The 22,426-nt window shown below is 36.0% G+C and overlaps 1 protein-coding gene across 10 annotated transcripts in view; it reads right to left on the bottom strand.

Annotated features, from left to right (window-relative positions):
- Nucleotides 1-22,426, bottom strand: part of TCERG1 (transcription elongation regulator 1) — a 61,960-nt gene that overhangs the window by 18,927 nt on the left and 20,607 nt on the right. For 6 of the 10 annotated variants that reach the window (XR_007150526.1, XM_047850970.1, XM_047850989.1 and 3 more), the window contains 9 exons: nt 21,855-22,055; nt 20,758-20,870; nt 19,907-19,995; nt 11,931-12,091; nt 10,632-10,688; nt 10,415-10,481; nt 9,265-9,315; nt 7,784-7,919; nt 6,839-6,928 (listed from right to left, as the gene is read on the bottom strand). Coding sequence is in view for 9 of the 10 variants with exons in the window: in XM_047850970.1 (XP_047706926.1) it covers nt 6,839-6,928; nt 7,784-7,919; nt 9,265-9,315; nt 10,415-10,481; nt 10,632-10,688; nt 11,931-12,091; nt 19,907-19,995; nt 20,758-20,870; nt 21,855-22,055 (965 nt within the window). In the remaining variant the exon portion in view is untranslated. The remainder of the gene's footprint in view (nt 1-6,838; nt 6,929-7,783; nt 7,920-9,264; nt 9,316-10,414; nt 10,482-10,631; nt 10,689-11,930; nt 12,092-19,906; nt 19,996-20,757; nt 20,871-21,854; nt 22,056-22,426) is intronic. The other 4 variants (XM_047850979.1, XM_047851008.1, XM_047851023.1 and 1 more) reach the window with 1 other exon arrangement.

Here is a 22,426-nt window from a genome sequence, read left to right as displayed (position 1 = left end):
GGAAACAAGGAAAACTCAAATTAAAGGATTTGACAATAAAGTTGAGAAAGTCATCCAAAAGAAAGGGGCAGAGGTAGAAAATAGGTGAAAAGAGGGCACCTGGGTGGCTCAGTAGGTTAACTGTCTGACTTCGGCTCAGGTCATGATCTTGCAGTTCTTGAGTTCGAGCCCCACATCAGGATCTGGGCTGATAGCTCAGAGCCTGGAGCCTGCTTCAGATTCTATGTCTCCCTCTCTCTCTGGCCCTTCCCCTCTCGCATGCTGTCTCTCTCTCTCTCTCAAAAGTAAACATTAAAAAAAGAAAAATTAAACAGGTGAAAAGAAAATTTAAGGACTAGACCAAAAGGGCAAATTCTCTGTCCCAGAATGAAAAAATAAACAGGTTGGAAACAAATTCAAAAAAGCAATGTAAGAAAATCTCCCAGAACTGAAAGACAGGAGTTTACATACTAAAAGGACCACCAAGCACCCAGCATAATGGGCCCCTTCCACCAAGGTACACAATCACGGTGAGATTTCAGAACGCTATACACTAAGAGGAGATCCTACACATCCACAAAGGAAAAATAAACAGGCCCATAAACAAAGGCCCATAAACTGATGGCTTCAAACACAACACTGAAAACTAGAAAAAGAGCAACGTCTTCAAAATCCTGAAAGAGAAAGATTTCCAATTTCAAATATCTTAAACAACCAAACAATTTCAAATTAAGGGTACAATGAATGTTTGCAAACACGCAAGGCTCCAAAGTTTATCTCCCATGCATGTTCTCTCAAGAAGCTATTACAGGGATGGAATGGGTCAAAAGGGAGTAAACCAAGAAAGAAAAAGACTTATGATGAAGGAAACAGGTGAAGTCTCTACCCCCAAAAACAAGAGAGATGAGGGAAATCTCAGGATGATGGTAAAGACTGGTCACGCTCAAAAATAACAGCTGTATGTCAGGTGTAGAGGGTAACCAGTCCAAAATGAAGCAAGGCACACGCTCTGGAAGAAATGTCTTGAGAAAGATAAAACTGGGCAGCACTCTATTACTTTTCCTAGCATATTTTACAGAAATATTTGTCTCTTTAAAGGTGTGCATGTACATCTTTAGAAAAAGTCAAACAAAAAATGTTCTTTACAAAACTGAAAACTTTATTCCAGGTCAGGCCATGTCTGTCTACCAATCTTTAATAGCTGTACAGAGATACCTACAACTATCTCACCATCTCCCGCCAGGCACGTTGGCCATTTTCAGCACCATCCCAATACAGCACTGCAATAAATCCTGAAAGCATGTGCAGGCTGACCCATGTGGGAAAGAGGGTTCTTCTCAAGCCCTCTCTCCCTTTTTGGTATATACTTTCTTATTTGTAAAAGTAGTGAACTACAAATAAACCCAATGAATTTATATTAACTTTCTTTTCAGAGGCTGGAGAAAACTTCACAACCCTTCCTCTGGGATATCCCACACCAAAGTTAGGAATCGCTAGCTGAGATCACCTTCTCAAAGAAAATTAGGAGTTCTGGTATGCTTCCAAGCTTCTCCTAATTATTTGTGTCATGCTTCCCAATACACTTGAGCTTTTTAGGTCCCCTATTTTAAGCGGTTATTTTCTTAAAACATCAACTTGTGAATGTTACAATAAACACCACAAAAGTTGTTAAGTTTTTATAAAAAATTTCTTGTAGACTTCTATAGATGTAATCAAAACATCCATATTAAAGAGCTACATTGTCTAAGCCAATGTAGCTTCTAGGGTGCTATATTCCATTTCTTTTCGTTTTTATTATTTTTTCAAACAAATTTTTTTGACGTTTATGTATGTTTGACAGAGACAGAGGGGGACAGAGGGCGAGCAGGAGAGGGGCAGAGAGAGAAGGAGACACAGAATCCAAAGCAGGCTCCAGGCTCTGAGCTGTCAGCACAGAGTCTGATGCAGGGCTTGAAACCATGTACTGCGAGATCATGACCTGAGTCAAAGTCGGATGCTCAACCAACTGAGCCACCCAGGAGCCCCTTCTTTTCGGTTTTAAACAATTTTATTGAGGTATAATTGATGTACAAAAAGTTGTTCATATTTAATGTATACAACTTGTGAGTTTGGAGATAAATATACATCTAGGAAACCACCACAGTCTATGACGTAAACCTATCCACCTCCAAAAGGTTCCTCGAGCCCTTTTAATTTATTCTCATTTTTAAGTGATATTAAAAACCCTTAACATAAGATCTATCATCCTAGCAAAAATTTCAGTATACGATATAGTACTGCTAGCTATAGGCACTATGCTGTACAGACCTTCAGGACTTAGCCATCCTGCACAACCATTTCCATTTCTTAATCTACATAATTACACAGTATGCTCACTTTGTGAAATTTACGACGTTTAGATTTTAATGTATGTATATTTTTCTTCAACATTGAAGTTTGTGAAAAGTATGGGTGTGATACTGTGTTTTAAGAAAATATATATGTTTGCCATTTCCAACATGGATGGAGCTAGAGTATTATGCTAAGCAAAATAAATCAGAAAAAGACATATCGTATGATTTCACTCATGTGTGGAATTTAAGAAACACAACAAATGGCAAAGGGAAAACACAATGGCAAAGGGAAAAGCGAGAAGCAAACCAAGAAACACTCTTAAGTACAAAGAACAAATGGATGGTTACCAGAGGGTAGGTGGGTGGGGAGGTGGATTAAATAGGTGACAGGGATTAAGGAGTGCACTTGTGATGAGCACCGGGTATACCTGGAACTAATATTACAATATATGTGAAGTGGAATTTAAATTAAAAAGAAAAGAAGAAGAAGAAGAAAAAAAAAAAAAAAAATATATATATATATATATATATGGTCTCTGTCCTGGCTCCAGGCAAGAGCTCCTAAAACCCTTTTAATTTCCTAAGTGATAGGAGAGACAGGAGCCTCTACTGTTGTACCTGGCTTTTGTCCTGTCACTGAATTAGATAAAGGAGAAAAGAGCAAGTTTATATTGTTCATACCAAGCCCCTTTCAACTACATCAAAGTTAGTGTCAGGAAGTGATTTCTGGAAAGTCTCTCTAGAAAACCACAGGATGGCAGACAGTTGCCAGTGGAATCAACCATGTGATTAGAACACTGGAACTTTCAATGGCTGGTGACTGAGTCCAATCACCAATGGTAAATGATTTAATCAACCATGCCTATGTAAGCTGTCCCCATAAAAATCATAGCCAAAAGCGTTCAGAGAACTGCGAGCTTGGTGAACATATCCATGTACCAGGAGAATGGCACACTCCAACTTCACAGGGACAGAAGTTCAGGGACTCAGGACACTTCCAGACCTCGTCCCACGTGTCTCATCATCTGCCATTCAACTGTACCCCTTATCATATCCTTTATTACATTATAAACCAATAAACATAAGTGCTTCCCAGAGTTCTGTGAGCCATTATAGCAAATTATTAAAGCTGAGGAGGGGAGCAGGGGAATCCCTGAGTTGTAGCTAAACTGAAGTGTGTAGAAGGTACTACTTGTGATAAGCATTTGAAGAGAGGGAAGGTCTTGTGGGTCTAAGCCTTTAATCTATGGGATATAATTCTAATTCCGTGCAGTGTCAGAATTCAATTCAATGGTAGGACACCAGCTGGTATCAGAGAACTGACTGATATAGAAAAATCCCTACACATTTGACGTCCAAGTATTCAATGTATAGAGGAACAGAGTTTTTCAAGACGCCTCTATTATTTCATTTCATTCTCATTTCAATTTAATTCAATTTATACTTTGATACTGATCCAGTAAAGAGTGGCCAAGACGGCCAGTTGACAATGAGTAACTATATTGGTAATGTATTACTATTTGTAATACATCGACCTTAAAAAGCTCTCAATAACACTTACTACATTAAAATGCTTATTTTTGAAATAAGCTACCTTTTTTTTTTTTTTTTTTTAAGGAGGCTTCATGCCCACCACTGAGCCCAACACAGGGATTGAACTCACAACCCTGAGATCAAAAGTCGGATGTTTAACCTATGGAGCCACCCAGGTGCCCCCAATTTTAAGTGTTAGCATAACTAGTCTCTACCTCAGAGTCTAATATCCTGCATGGAAATGGTCTGCTTCTGTTTAAAAATGTTATTCAGTTTAAAACTTTGTCAAAACAGGGGCACCTCAGTAGCTTCGTTGGTTAGGCATCCAACTTCAACTCAGGTTATGATCTCACAGTTCGTGAATTCAAGCCCCGAAGTGGACTCCCTGCTGTCAGCACAGAGCCCACTTCAGATTCTCTGTCTCCCTCTCTCTCTGCCCCTACCCCACTCTATCTCTCTCAAAAATAAACATTAAAAAAAAACGGTCAAAACAAAAAACAAAACAAAACTATTTCTGACTCAAGTGATCTTTTATCAAAAACAAGATTAAATAAAGAAAATCTTAAGTTAAAACTTATAGTTACAATTATATAAAATACTTCTAGAATGATGTAAAATATACATAAATGTACAGATATACGTAAATCTACAGATAGCTAGAAAAGTAAAAGAGATGCACTTGCAGACTGAGACATTTTCAATAAAATTGTTAGTTGTTTTAAATCAAAATACAAATTTCAGAAATGGAGTTACAAAGTGCAAACACATGACCTAGATACTTAATATGTAACTTAAATTAAACTTAAATTTAACTTAAATATGTAACTTAACTGGTTTCTCCCTGATTTTACACTCTCATGCAAATAAAACTAAGTACTAAAAAAGTACACATATTAATTCCAAATGTTTGCTTCTCCTTTCATTTCTTACACTCCAGTTTTAAGAATTTTACTCAAAAAGGATGAGAACCTTTAAGTAGTCTTTATTTAAATGGAAAAATGCTTGATATTTTTCATCTTTTTAAGTATTACTCTTAATAAGAGGTAACACCATTAGCTTACAAAATGCCTGTAAAATTGGGAAAGAATTTTAGCTCTCAATACGCACTTGTAATTTAACTCAGAAACTATAACACTCAGCAGCATGAAGAGTCACGTCACTAAGGTTTTAAAGTAACCCTTCAGGGATATTTAGGTTAAGCACTGCTGCAGGCGTTACACATATAGCAATGAACAAAGTTCCAGCCCTCAGAATTTATATTCTGCAGCCGGAGAAAACAGTAGATAATTTTAGATAATTAGAGCTGTGAGTGCTATAAAGGAAAGAAAGCAGAGACACATGGCTCAGAAGGCACTTGGACAAGCACCTGAATAAAATCATGGGGCATATGCAAACACCTAGGGGAAGAACACTCCAGACAGAGGAAGAGCCAAGTATCAGAATGTACCCAGCTTGTTCAAAGCACAACAAAGGAACTGTGGCCAGAATGAATGAATCTAAGACAAGACCTTCAAGAACTATGCAGATAAGAGTGTAAGTATAATCTTACAAGCCATGATAAAGAATTACAGTTTTATCCTAAATGAAATGGTAAGCAATGTACATTTTTTGAGCAAGGGAACAGTAACAGTGCCTTAATTTGCCTCTTAAATGTAAAATTAGTCTGGCTGCTATGTGGAAAAAGAACTTGACTCCAAAAAGCAAGAACGGAAGGAAGCAAAGAGGTCAGTCAGGGGCTACACAGATGCTGAGAAATGGTAACCGTGCCCTGAACTACAGTGTTAGTGGGGGAAATGGTGAGCAAGTTGTATTTACAAGCTTTTGGAGGTAGATTTTGCTGACAGACTTGAAATGCACAGAGGGGAGAAGTAAGGAATCAAGGATGATTTATACTTTTTGATAGAGACCATTACACACAGTTTAAAACACACACACACACACACACACACACACACACACACACACACACACGCTGTGTTTGAAATGCAGATGCAAGTATCTTTGGAAAGTCATGCTTTTCTATTACGCAGACTAAAATACATGTCTGGCACAGTGTAAATTTCCTCTCTTTATAAAAAGTTTGTGATGAGACCTACATGCATAATGGCACAAACAGTGCAGAGAATTACGCCAACTATTAAATTACAAATCAAGAATAGACTACCAAATGAAATCTTGTCGTAGCTCAAGAGCCCTCTAGCAAGTAGTTCAACATACTCACCATTCTACAGAGCTCAGTGTCAGGGTGGTCCAGGTAATTCAGAAACTATGTAAGTTGGAAGTGTGCAAGGATTTAGAGGACGAAGCGATCACTGTGAGAGGATATATACTGCTGAATCATCACAGGAATAACGGCACTCAATAACATGGCAAGTCTAATTCATGTTGACACTAAATGAGCAGAGACCCTGAAGTGTCCATCAATTCTTTAAGCTTATGATGAAAAGACATTCTAACAGATGGTGCTTAGATGTAGACTTGTGTGCTTAAACGTAAACGGGTCTCTGAGTGTTGTCTACCTACCACACACACTCATGCATATATACTGGCACAAACAGGAAGGCTACAAGACCAGGGTCCAGTCATGGTCCAATCAGTCGGGTAGGATTGTAGGTGTTTCTTCTGCCTTTCTACTCATCTGTATATTGCTATTTTTCTACTATAAATCTGCAACATTTGCCCAGTAAAAAGTAAATTAATAAACGCATTTAAAATGAATTTTGAAAACTCCCTGATACAACATCAGCATATTATGAGGCACAAGGACAGAATACTCATGAAGCAATACCCACGTCCATAATAAAGGCAAAAATATGCAAGTATTTCTGAGGCAGAAATGCCCACAGAGAGGGTAAATGTGTTCTAAGATATGAGACTATGCGTTTTGAGTACTGTGTGTGTGTGCGGGGGAAGGATGGCATTTTATTCCTTACGTTTTTAAATTATGCTGTTAAGGGATATACATTTTTTAAATAATGTTATTTTCCTTTTACCTGTTTTCTCTCTTTAGGATTGAGAAGTAAGTACCGAGGATCAAAAACTATCTTGTGCAACTCCTTCTCCCACGTTGAAAAAGCAGACACCTTTAAAATAAAAATGTATTGCCTCATAATTAAGTTGGCTCTAAAAACATAAAGGTCATATAATTTTCCTTGAAATCTACAGGACATCTGCTTAAAAAGGAGGCATAATAAAAACCATACTGAAGTTTCCATCACTAATAAATGACAAGCAGTGGGAGGCTAGCAACGGCAAATTTCCACACTAATTGGCTCTGAACATTTCTGTATTATATAGAAATAACACACACCTAATTACTCATTAAAATAACCACTACTGTGTGACATTTTAAAAATCAGTACATCAGAAAAAGCCTTGAAGATATGCATTTTGATTTCCCATGCTTGCTCCAATCTTGTGAACAATGTTGCAATTTTAAAGTGAACAGTTAAACTTATTCAAATGAATCTGTGAACATAACCAAAACGTCAAAACCCCTCTCAATTAAGCTCTATTAATAATATCATAAAGTACCAGTTCTCCTTTAACCAAACGCCATTCTGAAAGTATTAAAAGAAAAATTACATATACCTTACCTATCCCATGTCGTCCGCCACTCTGTAATGTTAATACTCTGTTAATACTCATCTTATATTACTCACCAAAATTTAATGACCCAACAAATGTTGGGTCAACATTTGACCCAACAAATAACATTAAATGTTATTTGTATTTAAAAGGACAGTAAAAAGGCATTTAGTCAAACATGATATGATGAGCCAAGAAAAAGGCTGCTTGAGAGAGTACAGTAATTTGATAGGCTTCCCTTACCTCCCCCCCCAAACATGAGCACTAACCTTAGATTTGACCTTTTAGCAAGACATATTTATATTACTTATACAAAACAGAAATATCTCCCCCAAAGATTGTTTTCTGACCCCTCTCTCTAGCAGCATGTCCTTGAACTGCTTCATTCGGGCCTCCAGAGGGACAATGGCCCTTTCTCGGGCAGCTTTAATTTCAGCTTCCATGGCAGCTTCTTTCTCTGAATCAATGTCTTTATTATCGTCTCTCCTATAAAAAATAAAATATAAGGCATCAACTGACAAAATATTAACAAGGAATCTTACTAAAATCTTTAAATCAATGGAATATTCAAGACTCACTACTGAGCAGCATATTTTTGGCAAAAAAAAAATTATATTGAGGGTTTCAAATGAAGTCTAAGGGATAGGCAACTTTCATTATAATAAAGTTACATGAGCTTCTAATGATGTTACAATGGCTATAGTGTGCTGTCTCTCTGTCTGATACACAAAATGAACTACCTTACTTTCAAAAACAAACAAAAAAAAACTAACATTGCAATAAAACTCTATGTGTTAGAAACAAACAGCACAAAACATAATTTTTAGTTCTTGAAATGATATAGGAAAAATAGTATTTTCCAGAATGTTTTACATTATAGATCCGTAAAATATTTTTATCTAATAAAAACTGGTATAAGTCTTAGTAATCTCAAATATTTATTTTGAAAATAAAATGCAAATATCTGCAAACTTGGCCAAGTGGTTATGTGAGATATATACCTTACCTACCTGACATCTTTTTTACTCACTTTCTGGGTGGTAAGTTGAGATTTAAGTTGAAGGACAGGTCCCAGAGAGCAACATAGGCCCAGGAGTAGTTAGATGGAATTAGAACTGTTCATCAATGACTAAACTACTTCTTTTTCCTCCAAAAATGCACCTCAGGGCTAAGGACAACCCTGTTGCTGTACGGTACTCAAGTGAGATTGTAAACATGAAATTGAGTCACCTCTCAAACATCTGCACTATGAAAAAGGCCCATTCATATGAATAATCCAAAAGAGAAAGTAATTCAATAATATTTGAGTGTGTCTCAGCAGATCTTCCTCCTTAAATACGATCTGCTAAGTATCAAAATAAAATTGGTTCATACTCCCTACACAAACTTAAGGGAATTGGGAAAAACAAAACATCACAAATTTCAAAAGCATGCTATATAGGGAAGTGAAGGTAGCCCAAGAGATTTAAATGGCTAACCCGCAAATATGGTTAAGTGAGAGGTAATTAGCAATTTAGGGAATGAATCAAAAGAAATAGAAGACATAGTCCGTGACCTGCAGGAACTTAGCGAGATAGTCTGTGACCTAAGATATGCACAAAACAAACAGGTAAAAGTAATTTGCCAAACAATATACCCTCTTATAATAATTTATTTAAGAACTATTTAAATAAAGAATTAAAAGACATCCAAGAAATATAACTAATGAAAACAAATAACCTTTACAGAATTATACTAAATGAAAATGTCACAATACAAACTATCACTATCTATCTCAATAAAAGAAAGAAAGAAAAACTAAGCCAGGAAAAATAGGCTTTTAACTTTGTACCTAAATAGAGAAGCTCGGGCAATCCACATAAAGGACTTCTTTGACATTCTCCTGATAAAAGCAGTTAAAAACCTTACAGAGTTGTCTATAAGAACAAACAATTAAAAACAACCTAAAAGTTTAACATTGTAGGAACATCCAAAATTATGGTTACGTAAACAGAATGAATACAGTCATTTATAATAATTAAGAAAACAAATGTCTTATTCTAATTTTTTTTTTTTTTAAAGCACACAAAGTCAGTTGATTACAACTAATAAAAGTATTTACATATTTGGTCAAGAACTAAAAAGTCAACTGCAAAAATGAAAATAGCTGTGTTACTTTGGTTGATTATGAGTGACTCTCTTTAACATCTTAATGTCTTTAATATTGTCACTAATGATTTTTTAAAAAGAACCACCCTTCCGAGGGTTTGTCTCACTGATTTCCTTGCCATAATTTGGCTGCATTCAATCTGTCCTTTTCAGATAAGGACTATGGATCATCCAGTTCCTAATAATGTCTTCAAACTTTCCGTTTTGCTGCTAAATAATGGTCCCATTCCCCACCCCCCACCACAGCCAAATACCATCTACCCCCCACCTAATTAGTGATCCCCCTTAATTAGTAACATTCCTATTTCACCCAACTACAGAGCACTGGCCAATCTAATGCTCCCACTTGTGGCAGTCTCTTTCTCTCAAAGCTCGTTCTAAGCTCACAGGTTCCCTCTACACCAGGTATTAATAACCACAGACTCAAGGAAGAGCTAGGTGACAAGTATATAAAAAAAACAGGGAAGTCTGTGTATCAATAACTATGAACTTTCTGAAATGGTGTCTGTTAGGGTCTACACTAAAGGAGGAAGTTCATTTTTTATAAAATTCCAGCTTAATGAATATCTGAAAATAATTTATCAACTAATTCCTAAAATGTCACTTGGCTTCATAATATACACTTAAATAATCAAATATTCTGCAAATCTAGCAACAGTAAGGACACCATTTCTACACTCTAAAGCAAAGCTTTCTAATATCAGGCCTTAGAGAGCAATCATGACTTCGGTCTCCTAACAACATACATATTAGTTGTCACATCCACAAACTGACTGTGACTTAATTAATAGCTATAATCTGCCTGAATTACATAAACTATAAGTATTACTTACTTCCGTTTTTTGGCTTTAACAGGTTCATCTTCATTAAGTTCTTCCATTAATTCCTGTTCTTCTTTAACTGTAAGATCAAATTTAATTAAACCTTGTCAGAATATAAAAATAAGCAAGCAACAATTGAAATACTTAAGTACTCATCCTTCTGCTACCCACTACCAGAACACTTGCTTTAATAGTATGAAAAAGTAGGTACAATTTATAGTTCACTCACTTGCACTCATAGAGAATTGCCATTTTTGGATGGACAGCATTGTCGGGGTCGGGTGCCCTGGCAAAAACGTATCAGTTATTATTATGAAGTTACATGCATATATTACACAATCTTTTCCTTTAAAAAGTCACCGTTTCCATAACGTATCCATCCCATAATATTCTCTCCTCTATAAAACATTAAACAAAACACAATTCTATACTTCTTAATCTTCCCTTTATATTAAATTTCTAATTCACTTTGAAATGTTTATTCATGACACATGGGAAAAACCAATGCCTAGTGACTCTAGCGACAGACAGGGAAAGTTTCACTGATTTGAAAGTGACTCCTAAGCAAAAAATGTAGCACCAAATATACACAATCCATGAAGACTTCTCAATTATTATAAATGACATGGATGAGAATTTATTTCATTGGAAGTATTAGTGATTCATTTATGCTTCTACATTTGATGAAGGGGGGTCTATAAAAACAATCCTATCAAAATGAAGGCAAATTACCAATAAAAAATATGCAACCAAAATTATGTATAAATATTGGTGTTCATTATATACATTGAAATGCTGCCTGAACATGAGGTACCTTAAAAGATAATCTCTTAAAAAGGTTTGTCTTTATATTGTCAGAAATAAGGCTTGCCTTCCCTAAGTTTCAATTACTTTAAAAGACTAAGCTTTGGGGTGCCTGGGTGGTTTAAGTCAGTTAAGCATCTGACTCTTGATCTCAGCTCAGTCCTGATCTCTTGGCCAATATGGAGCACCACGTCAACCTGCTTAAGATTTTCTCTCCCTCTACCTCTACCCTGACCCTGTTCGCTTGCTCTCTCTCCAAATAAGTAAACAAATAAACAAAAGACTAAGCTTTCATAGTTTACCAAATTTTGAACTTTACAAAAGTTTAATAACCAATATTTTAAAAATACTCTGTACAATTTTATTCCAAAAAATATTACTAGTTACAAAAGGTGCTAAAAGAACACTGAGAAATGTTTTAGTATTATTAATAAGCAAATGGCAAACCTTAGCAAAGACAACATTATCTTGGACTAAAAATCTTGATGAGGCAATTAAAAAAAACACACATATAAATATCTTACAAAAAAAACTGTCCAAATTCTCTATTTTTTTTTTAATAACTCTGTTATTGAACTCAAACTAGCATCATGGACTATTTCCCATTTCTCAAATTTGTTATATTCCTTGAAAACAGCAAGCTTTCCTAAATGGCCTCATATTTTCTATAAAAATATTAAAAGAATGTTAAAATTAGAGGACAAATTCCTAATTGAAAACTTACTTAGTTTCTTTACTTCTTCCATTCCTTTTTTATGAGGTGGCTCCTGAATAATTTTGTCAACATCCGCCCTTCCAATCAGATCATCAGGTCGGTCCCACATAGAGAGACGGGTGGTAGGATTATAAAAGAAGACCCGCTCATCACCAGTCCAAACAACACACCTACGAATTGATTCAAATATCAGTTTCTCAGGTTATGGAACATATTTGACAGATAGGTCTCTTACTGTCATCCTGCTAAAGGAGAGGTGGTGGTGGTGGTGGGGACACCTCCAGACAGCAGGAGTTAGCCAAACATGACTTTTAAAGGAGAGAGCTGACTGGCAAAGGTTAAGAACAGCAGCTCAACACATTAGTGGATAAAACCAGGAAAAGCAAAGTAATTCATAAAATTAGTAACTTGGTCTGGTTCACTCAATCTGAGAGTGCTGCATTTTTACCTACCACAAAAGATGAGTTCAATGGCAACAAACAAGAAAGCTATCAAGCAGTTCTAAAGCTAAAGAAGAGACCACAGCACAGTATCTATTACATAGTTCTTCTATATATTTCTTACCAAATCAGAATTTTACATACTCAAATGCAACCTGCTATGAAATCTTTAATATCTCATTATATCTAATACAAAAAATAAGAAAGTACTGACTGCACTATGACACCATAGCCCACTACAGTTCACTGTTCCTATTCTAACAAGAAATTCAGACAAAATAGAAAAACTAAGAACATAAGGGCTCTGTACAGTTTTTAAAAAATAAATATTTAAGTTTGGAAGAGAGTCAATGTTTACAGCAGCAACTGCAAGGGTATAAATTTCCCACTTTTCCTCCCTGAAATCTCTGCCCCGAGAGCCCCGAGTCACACAGTAGCATGGTCAGAGTGGCAAAGACAGCAAAACTTCCAGTAGAAACCAGGTCTCTATGGTCAGATAATTAAAAGTTCATCAACAGCTGCCAAGCCAAGTTAATCCAGATGTTGAAATTATCAGACAAAACCTCTATTGCTGAAATAATCAAAGACTTTCAAGAAGCAATTATAACTGGAGTTCATGAGATGAAGAAACAACCTGAATGAAAACATGGTTCTCATTACTGAAATAGAAACTGTGTAAAAAAAACAAAAAAAAAACAAAAAAAACAAAAAACCCCAAAAATTATAGAGACAGAAAATACAGAAATGAAGCAAAGGAAAAAGACAAGCCAAGAAACTTAGTCTCATACCACAGAGAACAAACTGCTGGTTACCAGGGACACGGTGGGTGGGGAGAAGGGTGAAACAGGAGATAGAGATAAAGGAGTGCACCTGTGATGAGCACTGGTGTGGTATTCGAGTGCTGAAAACACTACTTTGTACACCTGAAACTAATAGAACACTGCGGGCTAACTATACTGGAATTAAAATAAAACTAAAACGAAAAAAAGAAAAATACACAATTGAAATTCAATTTCTCTAGCATAGAGATGAGAGGAAATGATCAGTGAACTAGAAAGTAGATCAGTAATTATCCCACCAGAAGAACAAAGGCAGTAAAAAGAATCAACAGAGATTCAGAAACTAAAGTGACTATGTCAAAATGCCTTATGTAAACGTCACTGGGATCCCAGGAGGAAAGGATATTGGGGCAGAAAAAATTTTGAAGACACAATGCCCCCACCCCCCCAAAAAAGTCCAAATTTGGTAAAAGATACAAATATTAAAGAAGCTCAGCGAACCCCAAGCAGGATAAACTTCATGAAAACCATACTTAGAAACAACATAATCAACCTGGTGAAAATCAAAAATAAAGAAAAATCCTTGCTAGTTGCTAGTAGCTAAGAAAAACTATGGCACACTACAAACAGGGGAACAAGTCCAATGACCGTGGATTTCTTACCAGATATCCTAGAGACAAGAATACAGTAAAACAACATCCTTAAAGTGCTGGGGTGGAGGGAAAAAACACTGCCAACCCAGGATTCCCTATACAACATAAACATCCTTTGGAAACAAGGGCAAGAAAAGATATTCCCAGATGAATAAAAAATAAGAGACTTCATCTCCAGCTGACTATTAATGAGCATGGGGATTTTTTTTTGGGGGGAGGAAATAATGAAAATATTCTAAAATTGAATATGGTGATGGATGCACAATTCTGTGAATATATTTAAAATCAATGAGTTGTGCACTTTAAATGAGGGATGTGATTTATCTCAATATAGTTATATTTTTAAGAAATAGCTAGACAAAAAAAGTATATGCTACAGGATTCTTGACACGATATTCTATAAAATACAAAGTAATCTAAAATAACAGAAAGCAGAGGGACACTTAAGGATGGGATTAGAGGGAGGGATGGACTACAAAGGGATACAAGGAAACTTTCGGGATTACTAGAAATGTTTATTTTGATTGTGGGAATGAACTTGAACTATTTCAGCTCATTGTACTTCGACGATTGTACTTAACACACATAAAAATGAGAAACGTAACTTCTGATTTTGGGGTTTAAGTTTGAGCCCCATATTGTGTAAAGAGATTACTTAAAAATAAAATCTTTTTTAAAAAACTGACAAAATGTGTAATGTACTACCAAACCAAAATCTTTTGTGCAAATGGACTAGATACGTTTTGTCATGGAATCCAACAAAAAAAGCAAGGCTCACTGATCCTAGGGAATACAAAATGCTTCTACTTCTGATCTCTCTTTACAATTAATTTTAAAAGCATAGGTGAAGATAAGTGTTATTATGTTCCATTAGACTAACCCTGAAAGGGGCACCTGGCTGGCTCTATAGGGGGAGTTTGTGACTCCTGATTCTCAGGGTTGTGAGTTCAGGTCCTGTGATGGGTGTAGAGATTATTTAAAAATAAAATCTTTAAAAAATAATTTTTTTTAAAGAATAATCCTGAGATACTTAAGCCATCTCGTTAGATGTTTAACTTTACTGGGAAAAAAACCTATCCTAAATTTTCTATGCCAGTTTCTAAAACACTATTTAACTGATATAAACAGTAGTAACTACTTTAAGACAGAGATTCTATTTTACTAATTGATGTTGGTTTCAAAATACCAAAGTGTGCCAATATAGCTCCAATATAGCTCCAACAGTACTAGCGGTAAATGTGCAGTGACGTTTCAGAATTAACAGGGGAAATAATGGACAAAGAATTGTGTCAAAAAACTGCCCTGTGCTAATAATATGAAAGATAAAATGTTGAAGGGTGAAGTATACTACTATCTGCAACTTTTAACCCATGAAAAAAATAAGAATGGTTGGAAATGCATTGAGGATGAAGCAGATACGATAAAACGTTAGCTGTAAAAGTTAGGTGGTCAATATTTGGTGCTTGCTGTTCTAGAAACATTCAATGTTTCTCTCTGTTTCAACTTTTTCATAATCAAATCCCACCGTAAAAAAAGCTCTGGAAACAGCAACAACAAAAAACTTACAGAAACACAACAGCAAGCTAATTAATTAGTAGACCTGTGCCACTCTCAGTATAGGCAGAAGAGAGTAAAAATTAAAAGATAAATTTTCCTAAGTTAAAACGCAACATGCACTACAACACAGATAAAGCATGGCAAATACAAGCAGCCCTCACTCTGCACTTTATGGGACACTGTAAAAATAACTGCAAGTTAAATCTGTATGATGCAATCTTAGTAAGCAATGGAAAAAATTACAGTTAGTCCATGACCTTTAAAAACTTTTGTTGAAACATTAAAAATTCTCTTAGAACCAGAAACGAAAATTTACTGATCCTAAGGAATACAAAATACTAAATTTGACCTCTCTTACTTTAAAAGAAATAAACTAATGCTGTGAAATACCAGGGAAAAAAAATCCCAACATAAGTAAGGGAAATATGAAACTTCATGTTTTACATTTAGCTTAACTCTAAAAAACAGTTCTTCGAAGAGCAACATCTGAAGATACCAAGAGATAGATAAATTTGATTATCCAAATGAAGTGGCATACTCTGCTCAGCTGAGTAATTTGTTTTTTCTTGTTTTAAGATTTTTAAATTTTTAAGTGTTCTCTAGACCCAGCTTGGGGCTTGAACTTACAACCTAAGATCACAGACCAACTGAGTCAGCCAGGCACCCCGTGAGTAATTTGTTTTGCTTAAAGTTAGCACTTACCCATTTTATAAGATATAGAAAATAATTAATTAAGGAATTAAAGTTCTACTGACAATACATTCTTTCACTGACAAAACTTGGAAAATCATCTAGACAAGCAGGTATCCTTCATGTATTCAGATAGACTATAAAAGCACCAGGAACACATAGCTGCATATGGGGAGGTGGACTTCCTAAGAAAGACCTAGAAGCTGTAAACAGAAGATCAATACATTTGATTTCATCAAAATATAAAATTTATGTATGAGAAGACAGCAAAACAAAAATGAACAAATAGGGAGAAGCTGTAATGTATGTAAAAGTCAAAGGTGTTAAGAGCATACATAATAAGCTCTCTCCTATCATTAAGAAAAAGACAAATCCACAAAAAAGATGAGGAAAACTGTGAAGAAGCTATCGACAGCCAATGAACATGAAATAAACTCAATTACACCATGTATTCTGGAAACATCCAATAGGACTCCTTTTCTTAAAAGGTTACCAAAGATTAAAATAGACTATCCTAACACTGGTGTGAGGGAGAGAACACTGGTAGGCTATTGCAGGGAATATTAACTGGCACAATCCAGCCTGTCCCCCCAAAAAACCTTTCTGAGGTCAACTTAGCAGTATCTACCAAACTATTAAAGAGGAGTATCACTTGATTCAGCAACTTCACTTCTAGAAATCAATCCCAACAGAAATACTTGCAAGTGTTCACAAAGAGATATGTGTAAGGATATCCTGAATGTCAATTTTTGTAATGCTGGAGGGGTGGGGGAGGGAAGACAAACTAATCACCCATTTATAAAAAAAATTATACATTTATGGAAAATTATGCTATCACAAATATATTTGTACAAAAACAGCAAAATTTCTGGGACATATTTAGTAAAAAAAACATGGAAAATATATTGTTTTTAAGACACTATAATATGCATGCACACCACACATAAAATTCTATACACATGTATACAAACAACATAGCAAAGGGTCCAGAAATTGTATGAAATCAAATTTTTATTAATGAGAAGGCTTGTGAAGGTGGAATTCTGTAATTTTTTACTTCCTGTAATTCGTTCATATCGTATGTTTTTACAGATTCACATATTCTTTTCTAATATATGAGACTGACGAGAAAATAAAGCAGGACACAAAAACTATAGATATAAAACACAGTAAAAGAGGTTTAGAGGATAATAAATACAAGAGACCTGACGTGCAGATAACATGTTCCAGAAAAGGAAAAAAACAGGTAAAAAGAAGCAATAATGAAACAAACTCCAAAAGACAATTTCACTCATCTGGAGAGAAACCCAAACTTGAAAGCTGATGAGGCCCACAAAGCTTCAGCCTGGTGCAGTTTGAAGTTGGTTATCAGCTTTTCATGTACAATACTCAAACTCAGAAACCACAACCTAGGAATATATTCGTTGAATAGACTCTTTCCATAACTTTGATTATGGATCCATGGCAGATATTTTGCATAATTATTTTTAAAAATGAGGGTGTGTATCACATTGGTAAAGTGAAATATACAGAAAACAATTATTCCAAATGCCTTTAAAACACAGTAATTTGACTACACATCCCTGGAGGAACATATCCTGAACACAAAAATAACAGGGAGAAAAAAAAGCCTGAACGATCTTCAGTATCGCACTGTTAATGACAGTGTCAGTACTGTTATTGTGTGACCTGTTGTGTGAGCAAAGCAAATGAGGGGCACCTGGGTGGCTGAGTCAGTTAAGCATCTCTTGATTTCAGCTCAGGTCATGATCTTAGGGATCCTGAGATCAAGCCCCATGCTGGGCTCTGGCTGGACAGCACGGAGCCTGCTTGGAATTCTTTCTCTCCTCCTTTCCCTGCCCCTTCCCCGCTCAGAGGCCCACAAGCTCCCTCTCTTTCTCTTTCAAAATACATAAATATTCAAAACAAACAAAACAACAAAAAGAAAAGAAGTAAATATGTCACTATTACTCAGAAACAGGATCTTCAGCAGGAAAGGGGATACTGAATTAAAACAGATGATGAGACTCAGTAAAAATCTTGTACTAAACCTGAACTGCAAGTAATGATAAGAACTAATGATGTATCTTTAAATGTGTGCATGTTCAGTCTGTGTCTCCCAAAGAGACTTAATAATGACTTATTCAGTAATAACACCTATCCCTAGATCCTATAAATGCCACTTCCCACAAAAGGAAACCAGGCTCCACAGCAAAATGGCCGAATCTAGGTCTGAGACAGGAAATACATGAGGAAAGCCAGGAACATCTTTGCCAAACACAAAGTAAGGAAGGTATCAAAAACAGGGTTGTAACAAAAAACCCTGGAGTCAACCTTAAGAGGTTTCACCCAGCCAAAGATGAAACAACTGAACTTCAATAAGGATATTAACTGTAATGGATAGAAGCATATAAAATATATTGAGGGGCGCCTGGGTGGCTCAGTCGGTTAAGTATCTGACTCTTGGTTTCAGCCTGGGTCATGATCTCACAGCTCGTGAGATCAAGCCCCACATTGGGCTCTGCACTGACAATGCAGAGCCTGTTTGTGATTCTCTCTCTCTCTCCCTCTCTCTGCCCCTCCCAAGCACACGCTCTCTCTCTCAAAATAACCTTTAAAAATATATATATATTTAAATGTATGAATTTACAATACTCAAACCAACTCATTATTCTGAAAACTTCAGCACTGTTGACATTTGGGGCCAAATAATTAACTCTTGTAAGGAGCTGTCCTGCACATGGTAGGACATTGAGGAGTATCACATCCCTGCCCTCTAACGACTAGACGCTATATACTATTAACACCTCCCAAGTCATGACAACCAAAAAACATCCCCAGACACTGCCAAACATCCCCTTATGAACTATTCTTGCCAAAAAGATCAAATCTGAATCTGATCGTTTCTTCTGTATCTACTTGATAGTTTGCAGGAAAATCAGGAACAGAAGACTCAAAGAGTACCATCGGGATGCAACAATAAAATCCAGACTGTGAGTCTCCATTTAACAAATATATTTATCTTTTAAACGACAAAAATGAGAAAGAAAAAGCAATGAAGATACAATGGAGGGGAAACTAGAGATTACAAGACTTAAGAAACAATTCACTACAACATGTGGACTGTATATGGATTACATAGGCTGGAGCAGGAACAGAAGAGAGAGCATTGATGCAGGTAGAAGAAGGGCAAACCAAACAAAAGAAGGAAAGAAAAAGTCTACCACCATTCAACTCTCCAATTAGAAGTCAACTTTATACAGTTCTATAAATGTAATCATGGATGTGGGTATACACACAAAATCAATTTGCAAGTATTTTAAACAATAAAAAGTAGATTCAGAATCTCACAGTGGCTCAAGTCTGTAACTATGTATGATAAACATTAATGAACAGTACCATGAAAGGAGGAAGACAATGTAGCAAATGAGTTTTAGGTTTGAACACCAAAAATATTCATTAGATAAAAACATCTACTTGACATGTTTGTTTTTTAAAGCATCTTTTCTTTCTAGATGATAAAGTATGTAACAATCAAATATGGTAATTAAGAAAAAAATAATTAAATGGGGTGCCTGGGTGACTTAGTTGGTTAAGCGACCGACTTCTGCTCAGGTCACGATCTCAGAGTTTGTGAGTCTGAGCCCCGCGTCGGACTCTGTGCTGACAGCTCGGAGCCTGGAGCCTGCTTTGGATTCTGTGTCTCCCCCTCTCTCTGCCGCTCCCCTGCTCATGCTCTGTCTCTCTCTCTCTCGATAATAAATAAACGTTACCAAAAAAAAATTTTTTTTAATTAATAAAAAAAAGAAGAAAGAAAGAAAAAATAATTAAATAAAGTAACTTACTAAAGTAAGCCAAGTACATACCACGGAGTACCAGGAATAGGGGTAGTAGCTACTGGCTTTGCCTTCTGGGCAGCCTTTTCTTCTTCGGTCATCTCCTCTTCTTTGGGCTCCTATAGGAAATAATGTTACTCCCATTTATTTAGTATCACAAAACTATACTGAATTACTACACAATACAAGTAACACTGCAAACACCTCAAAGTGCAACCAACATAAGATTGGTTAGTAGCACATGGAGTACAGACTCTGAGTAAGAATTTCTAAGAAAGTTCTAACTCCTTGCTCCCTAGACAGAACGCATTCTATAACAGCAGATGCCAGCAACAGCAGATGGTTCTATCTTACAAATTCACTGACCATCTGCTTAGGAGCAGAAATGGAGAACATAGTATAGAAAATTAGAGAAGACCTCTTCATTTAACGTTATGTCTTTCTTCTGCTAACTTCCTTACTAATAAACATGACTACCTTTGGTCCCTGACCGAATATACGAAGCTTTGAAAAAGCAGAGCTCTTTCAGTACTGTATAGAGATCATTCCATGCCAGAAGACAGATAAAATATAACATTCCCCAAATGTAAAACTGTACTTATAATTTTACCATGTACCAGTCTATAAATAATCAGGAGGCTAGAGACTGGGTCCATGCTCTGGTCCAAGGCCCTTTCTTTCTAGGGGCCGTGGTTTATTATAAGTAATTTAACACAATTTTCAAAGGAAAAACTATATGACAAACTTCAAAGAACCCTAAAATTTCAGAAATAAGATTATAACAATTAGGTGAAACTGTATCAGATACGTTTTCAAATTACAAGTAAATTGTACCCAACAATTAATTCTGGCTCCCAGGTTAACGGGTCGTGGCCCTTTACCTCCTTTATCTCCTTTATTGGCTCTTCCTTAGGGTCTTCCTCCTCCGTCTCCATTGGCAGAGGTTCTTCAGAAGGTTCTTTAATTGGCTCTTTAATCTTCTCCTCTAATTTTTCTATTACAAAGTTAAGACAATGTCACTTGTTGGTTTTTGGTGTAACTTTCCAAGAACTTTCAGAGACTAAGCAGGTAAGATATTCAGAACTAGGGGCACCTGGGTGGCTCAGTCGGTTAAACAACTGACTTCGTCTCAGGTCATGATCTCACGGTTTGTGGGTTCAAGCCCCACATCAGGCTCTGCGCTGACAGCTCAGAGCCTGGAGCCTGCTTCGGATTCTGTGTCTCCCTCTCTGCCCCTCCCCCACTTGTGTTCTTGTCCCTCTCTCTCTCTCTCTCTCTCTCTCTCTCTCTCTCTCAAAAATAAATATAAAATGTTAAAAAAAATTTTTTAAAAAAAGGATATTCAGAACTAGAAGTTATTAACCACAAAGATGAAATGTTCTTCTCTGTATCATCATCAATTTCAACCTAAAGCACTGGTAAACTTCAAACTCCTCACTATACCATGAGAAAACTGTCACTCAAAAAGAACCACTCATTTCAGAGAGATATGAAGTCTTTTAAGTCATTCACATATCATTTGTAGCAATGAGTCACTCTGTTGAAAGGGATGAGATACTAAGATACTTAGAAACAGGAACTGGTGGTAAGAAAATTTTGAGTCTTCTTCATCCAAGACTTCAAGGGCCTCCTGTTTTCTTCAGGACACATACAATATACATATTTCAATATACTACCAATGTCAGTAATTACACAACGGAATAATTATGTAATTCCTGACAACAGAAAAAAAAAAAAATCTATGTGTGTGTATGTATGTATAATTTAAGATGGATGGAAAAATCACAAACATGGAAGTGGAACTGGCTTTTTAAATAAATACATGCTTATGAATTCGGTAAAAATAAAGAATCCAACAACTACAGAATTAGCAAATCCTGCAAATGTGCTAAAAAGGAAGTAACTCAGAATTTCAAACAGCACCCTATTAATAGCATCCCAGTTTTTACTACGTCTCAACAAGTCATGAAAACTATACCTTTTTCCTTTAGTTCTTGGGGTTTTTCCCAGGTTGATTCTAATGTTCTATTATTATAATAGTATGTCTTTCCATCGGCTGTTTTATATTCAGTCCACTCAGAAACTGCTGTTGCTCCAGCTAAGGTAGCAGGTGAAGCCGCAATAGCAACCTGGGGATGGATCATAGGTACGATAGGAGGGGCCATTCCTGGCAATACACCTAAAAGAAGAAGCAGCAGCAGTTAGGTCCAAGCATCAAACTGCAATGCAAAATAAAACTCTAAGATACGAGCTAAATCTTTCTATTAAATATTAATAAATGAATGAGCAAGCTGGAACAAAAACAAATCATATAAAACGTGAATCACTTAATGCTATTTCCCTGTTCAGTTCTAAAGTCTAAATTCAGTTAGATTCAGAAAATCAACTCAAGAAGTAACTTAAGAACAGTCAAAAATTCGGGTCACATTTAAGAGGAAGTCTTAACCATAAACTATAAAAATCATGACATATTCTCTACATGTGACTAGAAATGTATTTTTATAAAGGATTTCTCAAATTGTAATGAAATCAAGGTAACAGGCATATCTC

Source organism: Prionailurus viverrinus, chromosome A1, assembly GCF_022837055.1.
Source record: "Prionailurus viverrinus isolate Anna chromosome A1, UM_Priviv_1.0, whole genome shotgun sequence".
Classification (NCBI taxonomy): Eukaryota; Metazoa; Chordata; class Mammalia; order Carnivora; family Felidae; genus Prionailurus; species Prionailurus viverrinus.
This window is presented reverse-complemented; position numbering and strand designations above follow the sequence as displayed.